The sequence below is a fragment of the Chelonia mydas genome, chromosome 26 (assembly GCF_015237465.2).
Source record: "Chelonia mydas isolate rCheMyd1 chromosome 26, rCheMyd1.pri.v2, whole genome shotgun sequence".
NCBI lineage: Eukaryota > Metazoa > Chordata > Testudines > Cheloniidae > Chelonia > Chelonia mydas.
In genome coordinates, this window is record NC_057859.1 from 462117 (window position 1) to 479944 (window position 17828).

The 17828-nt window shown below is 63.2% G+C and overlaps 1 protein-coding gene across 1 annotated transcript in view; it reads left to right on the forward strand.

Annotated features, from left to right (window-relative positions):
* Positions 1-17828, forward strand: part of ANK1 (ankyrin 1) — a 67910-nt gene that overhangs the window by 26430 nt on the left and 23652 nt on the right. The window contains 24 exon segments of the mRNA XM_043536392.1: positions 1227-1325; positions 3059-3157; positions 3275-3460; positions 3771-3869; positions 4391-4489; positions 4844-4942; positions 5566-5763; positions 5848-5946; positions 7358-7456; positions 7695-7793; positions 8421-8618; positions 8844-8942; positions 9019-9117; positions 10268-10465; positions 11136-11234; positions 11677-11775; positions 12500-12598; positions 12849-12941; positions 13319-13391; positions 14236-14259; positions 15261-15354; positions 16017-16095; positions 17019-17116; positions 17201-17425. Coding sequence (XP_043392327.1) covers positions 1227-1325; positions 3059-3157; positions 3275-3460; positions 3771-3869; positions 4391-4489; positions 4844-4942; positions 5566-5763; positions 5848-5946; positions 7358-7456; positions 7695-7793; positions 8421-8618; positions 8844-8942; positions 9019-9117; positions 10268-10465; positions 11136-11234; positions 11677-11775; positions 12500-12598; positions 12849-12941; positions 13319-13391; positions 14236-14259; positions 15261-15354; positions 16017-16095; positions 17019-17116; positions 17201-17425 — 2753 coding nt within the window.

Below are 17828 nucleotides of genomic sequence, written 5' to 3' on the forward strand. Positions count from 1 at the left end.
TTGTGCTGAAAAAAAGGGTGTGGGCAAGCATCCTGTGCGTGCTGCACGGAGCTGCAGGGCCATCCACGGGCACAGCGGGTTCAGGAGCATCCGCTCCAAGGGGGCCAGGCCCTGCTCTCCCCTCCCACCCCAGGCGCTGCGGGGCTGGGCCCTGCCTGCTCCCGTACTCGCTCCTAGCTACAGCGGCTGGCTCTGTCCGCTGACTTGGGGCCCTCTTGCCTTTCCTCTGTCACTAGTGGCCAGCTGGTGGGCTGGCTCCAGTCACTTGTTCTCTCGTTTATTGTCTCCCTTTCTCTGCTCCTTCCCCTCCCTGCACTGCCTTCGTCCCTCCCTGCGCTGTCTGACCCCCGTCACACCTTTGCCTCTTGGCTCTTGTGTCCCACTCCCTGCCTGCGGCTTGCTCCCACACGAGCCCTGTTTCCCCTGGCTGGCAAGGTGCCAGCCGGCCTGGTCCAGCGGGGCCCTTCTCGCTGGCCCAGGGACTCAGGCAGCCTGTGGCTCTGCAGAGCTGCTCACAGAGCAGATGCAGTCAGGGCAGCAGGAGCAGCTGGGGGCATAGGGAGAGCAGCCTGCCGGGTGAGTTAGCAGGGGGACAGCCCTGGTCTCAGGCAAACCCAGCTCAGCAAGGAGCACCTGAGATGGGCGTTCAGCAGCCCCCTGTCCCACACTGATCTTCCCCAGGAAGCAGGGTCTCCACAGCCGCCTGCACACAGTGAATCCCTCCCAGTCACCCCCTACGCACCTCTCCAGCATGGAAACAACCACCAGCCCACGTGGCCCCAGCATGGCCTCCCGGCTCCCAGGACCAGGGACACAGAGACATACACACTTCATCCCCCTCCCTGGTACAGAGTCCATGCCCATGGCTAGTGCACACAGCCTTCCTGTGTGCACGCTGGGTTTGCCTACCCTGGAGTGCTTGTTTGCTAACTAACTCTCTGTGCCCTCCCTTGGGACATGTGTGGAAATGCCATGGCTTGTCTGCACATGGGGTCTGCGCGTGTTGGTTAGGTGTCAGCTAAGGCATGTTGAATTACACGTTTCCGTGAGCGCAGACTTGGCCTGCGCGGACAGGGTGCACGCTCCCCAATAGCTCGCAACCTCTAACACCAGCTCCAAGCACACCTGCCTGGCTTCCCCATGCACAGCCGCCCTCCGACCCTGACCCGTATGCTGTAGGCTGCTCTGTGGCGTGCTCTGACTCACCCTGTCCTGCTGTGTTTCAGAAGGGAAACACGGCTCTGCACATCGCGGCCCTGGCAGGACAGGAGGACGTGGTCCGGGAGCTGGTGAACTATGGGGCAAACGTCAACGCACAGTCGCAGGTAAAACATGCTGTCTGGAACCGGGTCTGGGTGTTAAACAGCCCCCAGGCAGGTGCGCGGGCTCCTAGCTGGGGTGCCCTGACAGTGCTGAGCGGCCATGCCCCAGAGCCCGCCCGCTTCCCAGCCCCACAGTGCTGACGGCCACTCCTTGGCTGGCTTTTCTCTTCCCATTTTCCTTTGAGCCATTGGCAAGCCTTGTGTCTGAGCAGACACGGCGCCTCTGTCCGGCTGGGGAGGGTTAGAAATGTCATGGCAGGGGGACACAACCATGCTACCAGTGGTGGACTGCAGCTGCTGTTCTCCTGGAGGGTCAGTAAGAGCTGGAGAGAGAGAGAAGAGAAGAGGGTAGAAAGGAGGAAAGTGAAAACATCCAGGGCCAGGTTTCCGAGGGCTCAGCACCCAACTCTGTGGCCACAGGTACTCAGCCTCCAGCGTACACCCAGCATGCTGAGCGCAGCTTGAACTCGGCACCTAATGACTAGGGGCGGGGATGGGGAAAGCATGTTACCACACTTCATGCACAGAACCACCCAGGAACTGGGTATGTGACAGGGAGATGGTATCCATTTGATCGCCTCCCTGTCACTGGTCACCTGTCTGGCGAGGCACTGAGCCCTGCAGGGCAATAGCATAACTTGGCTGTGTCTGTGCAGTGCCCAGCACAACAGGGCCCTGTCTGGAGCTGCTGGGTGCTACTGGGGTGTGGATATTTACTAGCACTAGCGAATAGAGACGCTTTCCCATCTTGTACAGACCCAGCTCTTGACCCTTTGTTCTCCTCAGAGATCCTATGGCACTTTCTGAAGAGCAGGGGTATTACCCCTGCCAGGTTTCCTGGGACAGTCCCAGCATCCATTTCTGCCCCCCAAATGCCACTGGGGTTTCACTCCTCCTCCCACCCCTGCTGTGTTTCACCATGTGGGGTGGGGGTCGCTGCAGGCGTGCAGGGAGCTCTGGGGTCCTACAGGGTGAGGAGCAGTCCATGATGGTGTCATGGGAGTCCATGGGCGATGCTCTGGAACTGCTCCCTAGGCAGCTAGGCAGGACTCTGGGGAAGTCTCCTCTCTGGGAGCAGCCTGTCTGCAGGACACACAGCTTACACAGCTTACACCTTCCTGGGTCTGACCTTGGAGCATTCAGCATCCCCTGCCCCTCCATTCGCGTCCCGCAGTGAGTCCACCCAGGCAGGGTCCTGGGGCAGCCAGAGGGTCCTGCACCCCAACTCCGCAGTCAGATGTGACTCTTAGCCAGCCAGGAAAACAGAAGGTTTATTAGACGACAGGAACATGGTCTAACACAGAGCTTGTAGATGCAGAGAACAGGACCCCCTCAGCTGGGTCCATTTTGGGGTCCAGTAAGCAAGACAACCACGTCTGCACTTCACTCCTCGTCCCAGCCAGGCCCCAAACTGAAACTCTCTCCAGCCCCTCTCCTCTGGGCTTTTCCCTTTCCCCTGGCCGCTGGATTCCTTTGTTCTGCAACCCTTTAGCTCTCACCTTGCAGGGGGAAGGGCCAGGCATCAGTTGCCAGGAAACAGGGTGTTGGCATTCTCTGTGTCCAGACCCCTGCACACACCTGCCCTCTAGGCTCTGCACGATCATACACCCTTACCCCACCACCTAGATACTTAAGAACTGCATAGGGGAAACTGAGGCACCCCCACATATTCAGAGGAAACATTAAGAACAGTCCTGCTTCATCACAGACGGTCATGCATGTCTCTGTGTTTGCAGAAAGGCTTCACGCCCCTCTACATGGCAGCGCAGGAAAATCACCTGGAAGTCGTCAAATTCCTGCTGGAGAGCGGCGCCAACCAAAATGTAGCCACAGAGGTGAGACCCTGCAGGGGGTGGTGCCCAGAGCCCGTGGCCAGTGCTGCTGTCGGGCTATCATGTTGTGCACAGGATTCCCCTTGCTCTGCATCTTACCTCCCCCTCTGTCTCTGGCAGGACGGCTTCACGCCGCTGGCCGTTGCTCTGCAGCAGGGGCATGAGAATGTGGTCGCCCACCTCATCAACTATGGGACAAAGGGGAAGGTCCGTCTGCCCGCCCTGCACATTGCTGCCCGCAATGATGACACCAGGACGGCTGCGGTGCTCCTGCAGAATGACCCCAATGCTGACGTCCTCTCCAAGGTACCATGGGCTCCCCTGCAAGGGCTGGTGTCAGCTGGCGCTCCCATCGGAAGCCATGCTGCAGAGGCTGCCCAGAGCCCGGCACTCCCGCCTTGCTCCCCTCTCTGTGCCAAAGGGTTTGAAAGTCCCATTTCCTTCCAGGCCCTGCAGACCTGGGCTGGCTCAGACTGCACCGTAGAGCATGCTGGGGCAGGGGATCGGCAGCTGGCCCAGGTCCTTGGGACATGGGGGCTGCAGTCAGGGTCAGAGCCTGTCTGCAGTCGGTTGGTCTGTCTGGGGGGCTGCATTGACCCCCCCTTTCTCTCCCCAGACCGGATTTACCCCCCTGCACATCGCGGCTCACTATGAGAACCTCAACGTGGCCCAGCTGCTGCTGAACCGCGGTGCTAGTGTCAACTTCACACCACAGGTAGGTCAGAGGCAGCCCAGCGCCACACACGCTCGGCAGCAAGGGGCAGGGGCTCGGGGATGTCTTACTGTGCTGCCGGGATGGCATGAACCGCCTGGAGTCTGCCCGGCTGCTCTGGGGTGTGCGGACTGGAGGGCAGAGATCCCATGGGCTGGGCAGACGGCCGCCTCGCCAGGGGCTCCAAATTGCAGTCAGCAATTACTACCCCAACCCCTCCCACCTGTCCCAGCCGCCTTCACCCCACTGGGAACCTCCAGCCTCTCTCGGCTCTGCTGGGAACTGACTCTTCACAGCCCCGTCTTCATGCAGCGCACGAATGACCCGTCTCCTCACGACAAGCGCTGGCCTGGGGTCTCCCAGCTCTGACTGCTCCGTGGGGCAGTGGGTGCCGACCTGTCTCCCCCAGCTCTGTGGGGCAGTGGGCGCTGACTGTCCTCCCTCCAGCTCCGTGGGGCAGTGGGCTCTGACAGCCCATGGGATTCCCAGCTCGACGCTCTCTGATGCTATTTCTCTGCCCCTAGAACGGGATTACTCCACTGCATGTGGCTTCCCGCCGGGGCAATATCATCATGGTGCGGCTGCTGCTGGACCGAGGGGCCCAGATAGAGACAAGGACCAAGGTGAGACTCACCGTGTCCCCAGCTTGTGTCCCCCCACCTTGCGTGCATGGGCCAGAGACCCACCCCGGGGGCGGAGCTGTGCAGAGCCCCCACAGACCAGAGCCCTTGTGCAGTGGGAGCCACTGGCCATGTGCGTGCACTGTGCAGACGGTCTGGTGAGCGGGTGTGCTGCCGGGCCCTGGGAAGGGGGCAGCGTGATGGAGAGGTGTGGCTGGCTCCTGGAGCGTGCAGGGAGTGTGAGGCTGGGACAAGCCTCCTGTACCCTGTGCGCTTGATTTCACATCCCTGAGGTCCCCAGAGTCTCTAGCCACACCCGCCCGCCCCGAGACTCTGACCTCCCTCTCTGTTCTCTAGGACGAGCTGACTCCCCTGCACTGTGCAGCCAGGAATGGACACATGCGAATCATGGAGATCCTGCTGGACCACGGGGCTCCCATCCAAGCAAAAACCAAGGTGCCTGGCCCTGGCCTGTGGGGCTCTGAGTGTTGCCTTGCCGGTTGGCTTTGCCTTGGAGGCTGGGCCTGCTCCCTGGGTGCTAGGGAAGCTAGGGCTCTGAGTGGCCTATGCTAGCTGGGCATTGCCAGTGGGCAGAGACCTGGGAATGCCCCACACTACAGAGGCTCCCTGAGCTGTAGTGCATGCTTGGGCCTGCCCCAGCAGCCTGGAGTGGGCTCCTGGCGCTCTGGGGGTGGGGAAGAGCAGCTCTGATTTGACGCACAAGGCAGTGTGGGCTTCCCCAGCCCACACCGAGCAGTGCCCCTCACTCACACCCGCCTGCTGCCTCCTGGGGCCAGGCCACAAACATCCCCTGCAGTGGGAACAAGGCTTCTGAGAAAGGTGCAGTCCCCATACCGCAGCCAGCCAGGCAGCAGTGCTGCAGCTTGTCCCCCGGCCTCAGCCCAGCACCATGCATCCTCTGCCCCTTTGCAGGGATCTCAATGCCTGTGCAGGGCCCCCAGTCCCTCTCCCTGCCCTGGGTCTCCAGCAGGGGCCGGATTTGTGCCCCATTGGCCCAGGGGAAACCCCTGTGTCCTGCCTGGCTCTGCCCTAATGCCCGGGCTGTTCCCTGCCCTCAGAATGGCCTGTCGCCCATTCACATGGCGGCTCAGGGAGACCACCTGGACTGCGTGCGGCTGCTGCTGCAATACAACGCTGAGATCGACGACATCACCCTGGACCACCTCACGCCGCTGCATGTGGCCGCGCACTGCGGTCACCACCGCGTGGCCAAGATACTGCTGGACAAGGGGGCCAAGCCCAATGCCCGAGCACTGGTGAGTAGCGTGGGCTGGGCAGGGGGCCTGGTGGGAGGGCTGTTCGCCGAGGGTCTGACCGGACGCCTCCCTGTCTGTTCACAGAATGGCTTTACGCCACTGCACATCGCCTGCAAGAAGAACCACATCCGGGTGATGGAGCTGCTGCTGAAGACTGGCGCCTCCATCGATGCTGTCACGGAGGTGCGGCTCTGCCCCAGCTGCGGAGACACACTTGCCTTGGCTGCCCTTCCTGTGTTCAGGGTGTTGCTGCTGGCATGCGGCAGGATGGGCCAGCCCGGGGGAGGCTACGGTCCATGGGGTGGTGGCCCCGGCCCTGCCAGGTGCCTTGCTCTGGTGGCGCTGCCATCTCTGATGCAGTGAGCAGAAAGGCCATGGCCTAGCAGCACCTTGGAGCAGTGCCACAGGTTCACTGCCCATGGTGGGAGGGAGCAGGGAGCTCTTCTCTGCCAGCCTGGCCAGGGGCCCCGGGTAGCCGGGCTGGGTGTGCTGGGCTGCGGCACCTCCCGGACCTGGGAACCGGGACACCGTTCTCCCTCACCCGTGGCCTGTGAGTTTGGGCACCAGCATGAGACACCCCAGGGCTTCTGGGCCTGATCTTGGGGTATGTGGGAAACTCCCCGTCACTGAGCCAAGGTGACAACCCTGGAAACAGCCAAGGCCATCGTTGCTGATTGTGTCAGCGGGGGGCTTCCCATGCTCCCTGCAGAGCTGGGAAGGGCCCCCCCATGCCACAGCAGGGGCTGCTGGTGGCCTGGAGCAGAGCTGCTTGCAGGAGCTCAGACACTCTGCCCAGGCTCTTCCCAGCCCCCTGATCCCCTCCCAGGGCCATCAGATACACACGGGGGATAAGTCCACCGGGGGGAGCGGAGGGGGGCAGGGACTCCTCCCCCCAGCCCTTCCCTGGGGCTAGCCTGTCTCAGCTGGCAGCAGGAGCCTGGTCTGTCGGTGATGGTGTCAGTTCCTGGAAATGCGGGGTGGAGGTGGACTCTCGTCCCCCATACGCAAGCACCGCGCCAGCTGTGCTGACTTCCTGCCTGTCTCTCTTATCCCCCGTGTGCGGGAACCGCGCCGGCTGTACTGACTCTGCCTGTCTCTCTTGTCCCCCGTGTGCGGGAACCGCTCCAGCTGTGCTGACTCCCTGCCTGTCTCTCTTGTCCCCCGTGTGCGGGCACCGCTCCAGCTGTGCTGACTCCCTGCCTGTCTCTCTTATCCCCCGTGTGCGGGAACCGCGCCGGCTGTACTGACTCTGCCTGTCTCTCTTGTCCCCCGTGTGCGGGAACCGCTCCAGCTGTGCTGACTCCCTGCCTGTCTCTCTTATCCCCCGTGTGCGGGCACTGCGCCAGCTGTGCTGACTCTGCCTGTCTCTCTTATCCCCCGTGTGCGGGAACCGCGCCGGCTGTACTGACTCTGCCTGTCTCTCTTGTCCCCCATGTGCGGGAACCGCTCCAGCTGTACTGACTCCCTGCCTGTCTCTCTCGTCCCCCGTGTGTGGGCACTGCCCCGGCTGTACTGACTCCCTGCCTCTCTCTCTCGTCCCCCATATGCGGGCACCGCGCCGGCTGTACTGACTCCCTGCCTGTCTTTCTTGCAGTCTGGCCTGACCCCTCTGCACGTGGCCGCCTTCATGGGGCACCTGTCCATCGTCAAGATCTTGCTCCAGCGCGGCGCATCCCCCAACGTCTCTAATGTGGTGAGTCCCATCAGGGCAAGAGGGCTTGTCGTGTGGGGTCCTGCCATCCCCATTTGGGCTTCCAAGCTGCAGAGGCTCCCGAGGTGTCTCCCTGGACCCTCCCTCGCATGTGTCCGGCCTGAGGCTGCTCTCCGCGGGGTGAAGCCTGCGTGCAGTGACTGACAGGCTGCACTGGGGCAGCTCCCCGGGGAGCACGGAACCCCTTATTCACTCTCCTCTCCCTTGTCCCTGGATGCAGAAGGTGGAGACACCCCTGCACATGGCGGCCAGAGCTGGGCACACAGAAGTGGCCAAGTACCTGCTGCAGAACAAAGCCAAAGTAAATGCAAAAGCCAAGGTATGTCTGGCAGGGAGGGGGCTCCGGCCAGCTGGGTCCCCTCTCTCCTTCCACCTGCCTGGGCCTGAGCTGGGCCACAGGGTTGTGCAATGGCAGGAAACGGTCTGTGGGTTCCCCTTGTGGTTGGAGCTGCCACTTGCCATGGGGAGCTGCAAACATAGTAGGTGCCTGTGGGGCAGGGCGCACTGAGGCCAACCTCCCTGGGCAGGTTGGTGTCCCCAGCTCTATGGGTCTCCCCTTTTCCCTGAGGCCAGGCTGGGTGCTGGGGGCAATGGGTGCTGGTCTCTCTCCAGAGTGCCATGCAATGCCCCAGTGGCAGGTCTGAGCCCTGAGGGCTGTCACTCAATGGGAGGGCTCCGGACTCTGACAGGGCACACCTGTCCCCGAGGCAGCTGTTCCTGGCCTGATGGAGACGCCTGCCGGGTGAGCGAGAGCTGCCCCGAGGACCACCCTGCCTGCTGCCGAGGCACAGAGCTCAGTTGGGAAGGAGATCAGACCTGTGGCCCGTCCGGTCTGACTTGGGTCAGCTCCTGCCGGGCCGGGGAGGGTGGGCTCCCCTCCATGCCCCTGGCTGGGCTGGGAGAGAGCAGTGGGTCCCTCCCTAACCTCTCTCTGCTCCTCTCCCAGGATGACCAGACCCCGTTGCACTGTGCTGCACGTATTGGCCACACAAGCATGGTGGAGCTTCTGCTGGAGAACAATGCCAACCCCAACCTGGCCACCACAGCTGGGCACACACCCCTGCACATCACTGCCCGGGAGGGGCATGTGGACACCGCCCTAGTGCTGCTGGACAAGGAGGCCTCGCAGGCCTGTATGACCAAGGTAGGCTGGTACGGCCTGTGCCCACAGTCCAGGCAGGGGTCCCTGGGCGGGGCTGAGGCGGGGCTGGGTCAGGCCGCTGCTGGGGAAGCCTGGGCCACGTATCTCCTCAGTGCCTTCCTGAGAGGGGAGAGAGGAGGGCTCCCTCGTACCCCAGCTAGTCTCCACGCTGCGTCTCGGGTCCCTCCCCAGCTGTGCATGGCCCTGACGCTCTGTGTTTCTCCTCAGAAAGGATTTACCCCTCTCCACGTTGCAGCCAAATACGGGAAGGTGGATGTGGCCAGGGTGCTGCTGGAGCACGATGCCCACCCCAATGCGGCAGGGAAGGTGAGTGCCGCCTGGCCATGGGAGCCAGGGAGCCGGGGGGCTGGGCTGCGACTGACCTGTCTGTGCTTCCCCCCAGAACGGCCTGACACCGCTGCACGTGGCTGTCCACCACAATAACCTGGAGATCGTGAGACTGCTGCTGCCCAAGGGGAGCTCCCCGCACAGCTCAGCCTGGGTAAGGCACCGGCGGGGCTGGGGCTGGCAGCCTTGGGGCCTTGGGCTGTATGTGGTTGGGAGAACCCATGTGGTCCAGCCCTGTTGTGTGCAGGACCGGCCTCCTCCGGCTGCCCACGGCCCTTCCACTGTGACTGGGCACGGAGCCACAGCAGGGACCAGCAGGCCCACTTGGGAGCAAAGGGTGCTGAGCCAATTAACCCTGAACATGCCCTGTCCCTCTGCCAGCCCCGTGGCACCCTCCCCCTTCCCCTTTCATCCACAGCCTGCCCAGCTCTCTGCCCCTCCTTCCCCTGCAGCCTGCCGGGCTCCCTGCTTTGCCACTCCCCCCAATGGCCAGAGCCCTTCACTGGCTCTGGGCTCCCAGGCTGGGGGTGGGAGCTGGCTGCATAGGAGGATCACCCACAGAGGAGAGCCCCATGCAGGCCGTCAGCGAGGGATGTGGTCTCCATGGCGACCACTGTTAGACATGCTGCTGTCTGGCAGTTTGGGAATCGCATGTGGCCTGTGCGTTGGGGAACCACCAATGTTAGAAACCTCCATGCTGGCAGCCACTGGGCCAGGCTCGCCCCTGCTCTGAGCTACTGGCCAGACCTGGAAGGGGCCCCATACACCTGTCCAGCCACTTCAGAGACAGGGTCATTTCAGAAGCAGTATTCTCTGAGTGTGCACTCGGCCTCCTATGCCTGACTCTCCCACCGCCTAGCCTGCACGCCAGTACCCTCCTGGCCTGACAGCCCTGCTGACACCCCGGCGAGAGGGGTGCTGCACTGGACGGGCTCCCGCTCCACGCTCACACATGGCAGAGCACAGGACAGCGAGCGGGGAGGCCCGGTCTGCACCCCATCCCTGGGACACTGGCCAAAGGCTGAGCCAGAAGCAAGCAGGAGCAATAACTGCCAGGTCCTGGGGAGCCCCTGGCTCGCCCCAGTCAGTGTTGGAACAGGTGGTCTCTCAGATCCCTGCCCTGCTTTGAACTTCGGCTGCCCGGCAGGGAGACGTTGGCTCTGGCAGAGAGAGAGAAGCCTTGGAGCTGTGGATATGTGCTGGGGGGAGCAGTCCTGCCTGGAGCCTGGCCCGTGGGTGGACTGGTTGGGACCTAGCAGGGCTGCCCAGCGTCTGCCAGGTGAGTGACTCCTCTCTCCCTGCAGAACGGTTACACCCCCCTGCACATAGCGGCCAAGCAGAACCAGCTGGAGGTGGCCAGCAGCCTGCTGCAGTACGGGGCCTCTGCTAACGCTGAGTCCATGCAGGGTGTGATGCCTCTGCACCTTGCTGCCCAGGAGGGGCACGCGGACATGGCGGCACTGCTTATCTCCAAACAGGCCAATGGGAACCTGGGCAACAAGGTGAGCAGAGCGGAGCCAGGGACATGGGCTCTTGCCTGGAAGGCTGGGAACAACCCACTTCGCCAGGCTTTCCTGGCACACGGGGAGCCCTCCAGGGTGGGAAGGAGCCAAGGAGGCAGCAAGGGCCAGTGGCTGGAGGGCAGGGCCCCCAAGTCCTGACTCCTGCACTGCCCTGCTGGCTCTGGGCAAGCCCTGGCACCTGGCTACGTTGGGGAGCCCACTTCCCCCGTCGCCCTCCCCTGGGGCAGGGGCAGTGGTTGTGTCCAGGGGGACCTGTCTTGCTTCTGCCCCAGGGGAGCTTTAAAGGTGTCGCCGGGTGTGCTGTGTTTGAACCATGTATTTGGATGCCAAATTCAAACTGACGTTCCCCAGAGCCGCTGCGCCAGCTTCTCTGGGTTACGCTGGGGCTGGACTCGCCTGCCGCCTGCCTCCAGTGTTGTACTGCGCTGGACGGCAGTGCCCACGGTCGTGTATGTCTGACATGTTAATAACCGACTCTGCATCGCGTCACCCTGACCCCCATGGAGGTGGGAGGGGTGGCGCAGCCCTGACCCCAATGGAGACAGGGGGGCGTCACAGCCCTGCCCTCCACAGAGACAGGGTGCCACGGCCCTGACCCCCATGGAGGTGGGTGGCCCGACCATAGTATGTGACCTGGCTTTCTTTTCAGAGTGGCCTGACTCCTCTGCACCTGGTAGCCCAAGAGGGGCACGTGCCAGTCGCTGATGTTCTGATCAGACATGGCGTCACAATGGATGCAGTGACCCGGGTAAAGAGGGAGGCACAGGCTCTCACTGCAGACGTGCAGGGGCTTAGCGCCCCCCCTTCCCCCCGCACCCGCCCAGCCCTGCTCTCTAGCTCCCAGTTCCTGAAAGCCAACAGCAGAAGGCATTTCTCCTTCTGACAGTCTCCTCGGCTTACCTCTCAGGGCTCCTGCCCCACTGTCCCCCTCCTGCCCCAAAGGACGCTGATAGGAGGGGGCTCCTGGCACAGCCAGGGGGCGGGGTGCTTGGGGCACTCTGCAATGGCTCTGAGCTCTTGGCATGGCACTGCCAGGGCACAAGGTTGGTGCCAGGAGTGGCTCCAATCTGATGTGCCTGCTGCACTGTGGGCCCCCCAGCCCCATGTGGATGGTGCACCCTGAGTCAGGGCGAGGGAGCGGGTTGGCGTGAGATGGCTGTATGAGCCCGGGTCCCTGGTCTGCCTTTCAGATGGGCTACACACCGCTGCACGTGGCCAGCCATTATGGGAACATCAAGCTGGTGAAATTTTTGTTGCAGCACCAGGCAGACGTCAATGCAAAGACAAAGGTACAGAGAGCCCTCTAACCTTCTCTGCGCCCATATGCCATGCCTGCCTGCAGTGGGCAGCCATGTCCGCCGCCTCTCTGCTCTGTGGAGTGCCTCCCCAGGCTGCGGGAGGGGGCAGAGCACCTGGGTTTGGCTCCATCTCATGCCGTGGCCGGGTGGCTGCTGCTTGCAGGGGTCAGGTGGTGGCTGGGCCCAGCACAGACTATGGCTGACTGAGCCTTCCTGGGATCTGGCTCTGCTGGGCACCTTCCCACAGCCCAGCTGCTTTGAGCAGCCCATGTGTTTCTGACTGGGAGGGGCAGCGTGGGAGAAGGCAGAGCAGCCTGGGGACCATCCAGCATGTCCGGAGAATGGGCCCAGCCCCCTATGCCTCTCTGACCCCGGGCACCCGGAGAGGTGGACAAATCCCTCTCCCTCTGGGTCACTGGCTGCTGGGTGTCAGTGTCCTGGGGGTTGCATTTGTCATTGTCTTCTCAGATAGATGCTCCGTTGACCTGGGGTTAGCCTCAGCCAGTCCTTTCGAATGACCCATTCAGGCTTCAGGCCAGGAGGTGACATTCCTGCCTGTGTCTCTTGTCCTGCCTTGAGAGCACAGTCCCCCACTGCCCCATCCCATCGCCCGCCAGGTAACAGTGCAGCTTATAAGGGAATCTGAGGCACACTCAGGGATCATAAAAACATTGCAACCTGTCGCTTTGTCACAGCCCTCTGCCTCCCTTTGCAGCTAGGGTACACCCCTCTGCACCAGGCTGCTCAGCAGGGTCACACGGATATCGTCACGCTGCTGCTGAAGCACGGCGCCTCCCCCAATGAGGTCAGCACGGTGAGTACTGCGAGTGAAGCCAGCCCCGAGGCTGCTCTCTGAGATGTGCCACTCACACTCGCCCTGCACACTTGCCGTGCCCTGCAGCTCATGCCCTGCTGCCCCTCGCTCACACACACTCTCTCTTACAAGCGTCCTCTCGCTTGCCCCCTCCACCACCCCTCACACTCCCACTCTCTGGGATCCTGCCACGCACACCAGTGCAGTCCCGCCCCACGTGGCTAACCCTGCCCCCTCTCTCCCTGTGCAGAATGGCACCACGCCCCTGGCCATCGCTAAGCGCCTCGGCTACATCTCTGTCACGGACGTGCTAAAATTAGTTACAGAAGAAACCAGCACCCCGGTGAGTCCCTGCCCCTCCCTCGCAGCACGGGGCACTCCCTGCATACGCTCTGGGATGATCCCTGGGGCCTGGCCTTGGGGAGAGGATCCCATGGGGGGTAGGCTCAGCCATGGGGAGCTCTGGTGCCCCCTGGTGCTGCCCACAGCGGCCCAGGCTGGCGAGGCTCCTGCTGCCCAGCTGTGGTGTCAGCTTACGCCCTGGGTGGGTCGTTGGTGGAGAGGTTTGAACCCAGGCTTCTGGGTCTGAGTCCCTGGGGTGAGCTGAAGGCCCAGCTCCATTAGCTCCAGGCTGGCCCAGCAAGCCGCACTGGGTGGGCTGGGTGTGCCCGGCTGAGGCTCTGGGGCCTGCCCAGCTCTGACTCTCTCTCCCTCTCACAGTTGGTCAGTGACAAGCACCGCATGAGCTTCCCTGAGACGGTGGATGAGATCCTGGATGTGTCCGAGGATGAAGGTGAGGGCAGGACAGCAGAGCTCCTGCAGGCCAGGGAGCCCCCCGGGCTGGGGGCTCTGCCAGGCACAGTATCTCTGGAGGGCAGAGAGGAGATGTGCCAGTGGAAATAGGGGGAGCTCTGACAGGAGGGATCTCCCTGGAGGTGAAGGGGGGAGCTCTGCCAGGCGGGGTCTCCCTGGGATCAAGGGGGGAGCTGTGCTGGGCAGGGTCTCCCTGGGGGGTGAAGGGGGGAGCTGTGCCAGGCAGGATCTCCCTGGAGGTGAAGGGGGGAACTCTGCTGGGCAGGATCTACCTGGGGTGGTGAAGGGGGGAGCTCTGATGGGCGGGGTTTCCCTGGGGGTGAAGCGGGGAGCTCTGCCAGGCGGGGTCTCCCTCGGGTGTGAGGGGGGAGCTCTGCCGGGCGGCGTCTCCTTGAGGGTGAAGGGAGGAGCTCTGCCAGGCGGGGTCTCCCTGGGATCAAGGGGGGAGCTGTGCCGGGCCAGCTCTTGGGGGTCTGTGACATCAGAGATTTGCACACTTCCCCAAGGCCACCAAGGAGAGACACCCCAGACCCCTGTAGCCCCTGCCCAGGCCCAGGGGCTCTCGCCATGGGTGCAGAGCTGCCCATGGCTGAGGCTGCCCAAGGAGGGTGGGCTCTGGCAGCACACACCACTGCCCCCGTCAGGCCACACCATCGGGGTCCCAGCTGTAGCAGTTCCCAGTTCCCCGCTGCGGCGAGCCCTGGTGAGCTGCCCCCATGAGTGTGGCAGGGGCCGTGCCTGGTATCCACAGGGCAGTGAGGGTCACATGTGGCTCACGCGCCTCTCCCGCCCACTCCTCAACTCTGACTCTTCTTCCTTTGCAGGCTCCACTCAGGTCACTGTCATGGGTATGGACTGTGTGTGTCACTGTGGCCCCGCTTCACCACCCCATTTCACCCACACGCGCTCACTGACCCATCCCACCCCGTGGGCCTTCCCATCGGCCCTGGTTGCTGCTGGGCTGGAGCCAGCCTGGGCCCTAACGCCATTGCGCCCTGCCCATCTGTCTGTGCCCATGCTGCCGTCCTTGTGCTGATTGCATGAATGGGCATTGTCTCCTCCTAACCACCCCCTCACTCCCGGGGGCTCCCAGGCCAGCCAGGGGCAGGCAAAGCGCCCGGGCAAGGGGTGCTCGCTGGAGGAAGGGAGCCTGAGCCTGTGTTTTGTGGGAGATGGGCGCCCAGGTTTGCCCAGCAGGGACTGCCCACTGCAGCGCTCCTGATTTCATCTGGGTGCCTGGGTGCCGAGCTGTTCCTGGCCTGCTGTGTCTCGGCCCCTCCTGCCCCAGGGGTTCTGGCCTCTCCACCAGAACGCTGGGTTTTGTTCCCGGGGGAATCCCGTCAGAGTGGGCTGAGCCCCCTGCCCCAAGTGTAAATTGGGCTGGTGATCGGGGAGCACGGGTCTCTCCCGTCCCATGCACCAACCTTCATCCCGCTGCACCATGCCCTTGGCAGGGCGCTCAGGGAGCAGGCCGGGCAGGAGAGCACCCGTCAGTAGGAAGGGTAAGGATCTTCTGGGAGAGGGGCCGGCGTGCTGCCTGGGCAGCTGTAACATCAACCACAGCTCATCTCATGCTAACCCGCGGCATGGGCCTCGCACCCAGAGACAAGGCAGCCCAGCTGGCAGACAGCGTCCCCTGGAGACAGGCTGGCCAAAAGTGGGGCAGTGTTGCTGGCTGACACCAGGAGCCAAGAAACAAGCCCTGGCTTGGGGGTGGAGATGCCAGCCCATGTGGAGCTGGGCACAACCAGCTTAGCTTTGTGCTAGCCCAGGCCGGGGCAGGGAGAGGACCTGACGTCTGGCCCTCTGCCATTCTGCCCCGGTGGGCTGAGCCATGTCTTGGTTCCAGGGGAGGAGCTGGCTGACACCAGGCCTGAGAAGCAGGATTCCAGGGAGCAGGATGAGGAGAAGGAGATGGAGTTTGTCCCCAAGCTGGATCAAGTGTAAGAAGCACTGCACGGTGGTGTGGTGGCAGTCATGGCATAGTGGGGCAGATGCTGTGAGGCAGAGATGGCGTGTTGCTGCGGGGGTGCTCTAGGGCAGAGCTGGCATGGCAGGGCAGGTGGGTGCTGTGGGGTGGCCATGACATGGTGGGGCAGGTGTGGTGCTGTGGGGCAGAGGTGGCATGGTGGGGCAGGCATGGGGCTGTGGGGTGGGTGCTGTGGGACAGGCATGGGGCTGTGGGGCAGAGGTGGCATGGTGGGGCTGTGGAGCAGACATGGCATGGGGGGGCTGGTGAGGGGGTTCAGCCTAGCTCAGTCTACAAGGCCCTTTCCAGCCTGAGCTTTACCTCCCTGCTGCTGTCCCCAGGGTAATGCTGTCCCCCTTCCCCCCAAGCCAGTGGCTCACACCAGGGGTGCTGGGAGCATGGAGCCCACGCCCCAGAGAGCGGTGGGGTCAGGCCAGCGCCGGGGAGTGCAGGTCACTCGTGGTGTGGTCCTTTGCGAGAGTCGGTGCTCGTGGGCCTGGGGTCTTGCAGAGCCCTCTCTCAGGGACACCTCACGCTCGGCGGGTGCTCCAGGGCCTGGGGCCCACAGGGGAATCGTAGCACACAAGTGTTGCTGTCACAGGCTGCTTGTGACCGTATCGCTTGTCACCTGCCCAGGGTGGAGTCTCCAGCCATCCCGCGGATCCCCTGCGTCACACCTGAGACTGTGGTGATCAAACCGGAGGAGCCTGAGCAGGTGGGTTCTGCCCCACCCAGGGCCAGAGAGTCCTGGCTGGCTGCACTGCAGGGTAATGCCTGGCACAACTGAGGTCTGGCCCGGTCCATTCCAAACGCCTTGTCTGGCGAGAACGGCTGGGGAGGGCAATCAGAAGCCAGCTGGAGACATGAGGAGCAGAAGCTGCAGAGGAGCCGCCTCCTTCACCTGCCCTGGGGAAAGGGGGCTTGCAGCCACCGCACCTCCGCCCTCATGCTGTGCTGGCCATCCAGCTCTTGTGGGGTCTGGCTCAGAGCTGTCCTCTGGGCAGGGGCTTTCCCCAGCCAGCCTGGGCTTGGCAGACCCCCTCTCTCTTGTGTCCCTATTCCCACCCATGCAGAGTGGGTGCCATCCTGAGCTGCACCCCTGGCAATGCCTGTGGGCAGGGCTGGCCCAGGCTGGGAGGTCAGCTGGGGCAGCTTTGAGGGGCCTCTGGCAGACAGGGGTGCTGCAGCTGTATCTCTGGGTGCATGCTGGGTTCCAGGGGCCTCAGAGGAGGCTGGAGCTAAGGCCGGGCCCTCTCTGGCTGGTGGCGAGAGGCAGAGCTGCTGGCAGAGGCGATAAGGGTGCTGAGGTTCCAGGCCACAGGGCCTGCAGGAGTCCAAGGCCACTGCCTCTTGGTTCCTCAGGTTTCCAATATTCGGGACCTTCCCAAGCTGGCTCTGAGCCTCACCAGGTCCCAGTACCAGCCCCTGGCTGAGGTTTTGTAATGGGCTGTAATGAGAAGGGACATTTTCTCCCCTTGGACTTCAGTGGGCCTGGCCCTATCGCCAGCAAGGTCTCAACTGGCATGGGAGTGGTGATAGCCCACCGTACGGGAGCCAGGATTTTGCCAGGAGCCCCAGCATAGCAAGATGGGAAGGGCAAGCAAGCTGTGTCTAACGAACTGTTTCCTATTCGCTCAGCCGTCCAAGGAGTTCGACGAAGACTCCTTAATCCCCAGCAGCCCCGCGACAGAGACCTCGGACAACATCAGCCCTGTGGCCAGCCCCGTGCACACAGGGTGAGTGCCCAGCTCCCATGCGCACCCTCATGCCAGGCAGTTGGTGAGTCTCGGTGGGACACCCGGGTTTGTCTGTCCTTGCAGGTTCCTGGTGAGCTTCATGGTGGACGCCCGCGGCGGCTCCATGAGGGGCAGCCGTCACAACGGGCTGCGAGTGATCATTCCCCCCCGGACCTGCGCTGCGCCCACCCGCATCACCTGCCGCCTGGTAAAGCCACAGAAACTGACAACACCACCGCCCCTGGCTGAGGAGGAGGGTCTGGCCAGTAGGATCATTGCACTGGGACCCGCTGGGGCACAGTTCCTGAGGTGAGCGGTGGGGAGGTGTCAATTCCCAGTCAGAGCCCTGATCTCTACCCTCCTGGAGGGAGCAGGGGAGGTGACAGCCAGGCCTCTGCTTCCCTTTGCTGCTAGGACTGGCAGAGAGAGGGGCCTGGCCCTCCGTTGGGGTCGACTGGCACAGCCCCACTGTAGCCACAGGCACTGCCCAGACCAATGGTGCCATACCACCCTGTGGCCAGTGGCACTGTGGCAGTTTACACCAGCTGACGGTCAGGCCCAGGGATTTTACACCTTCTGGTCTGTACCCCGTGTCGAGCTGCCCTTCAGTGACATGGGAGCGTGAGTTCTGACCTCAGGGCACCTGGGTGCAAGCCCCCATTGGTGGTGAGTTCTGCCCTTAGAATCAGTCAGTTATCAAGGTTAACTCCTC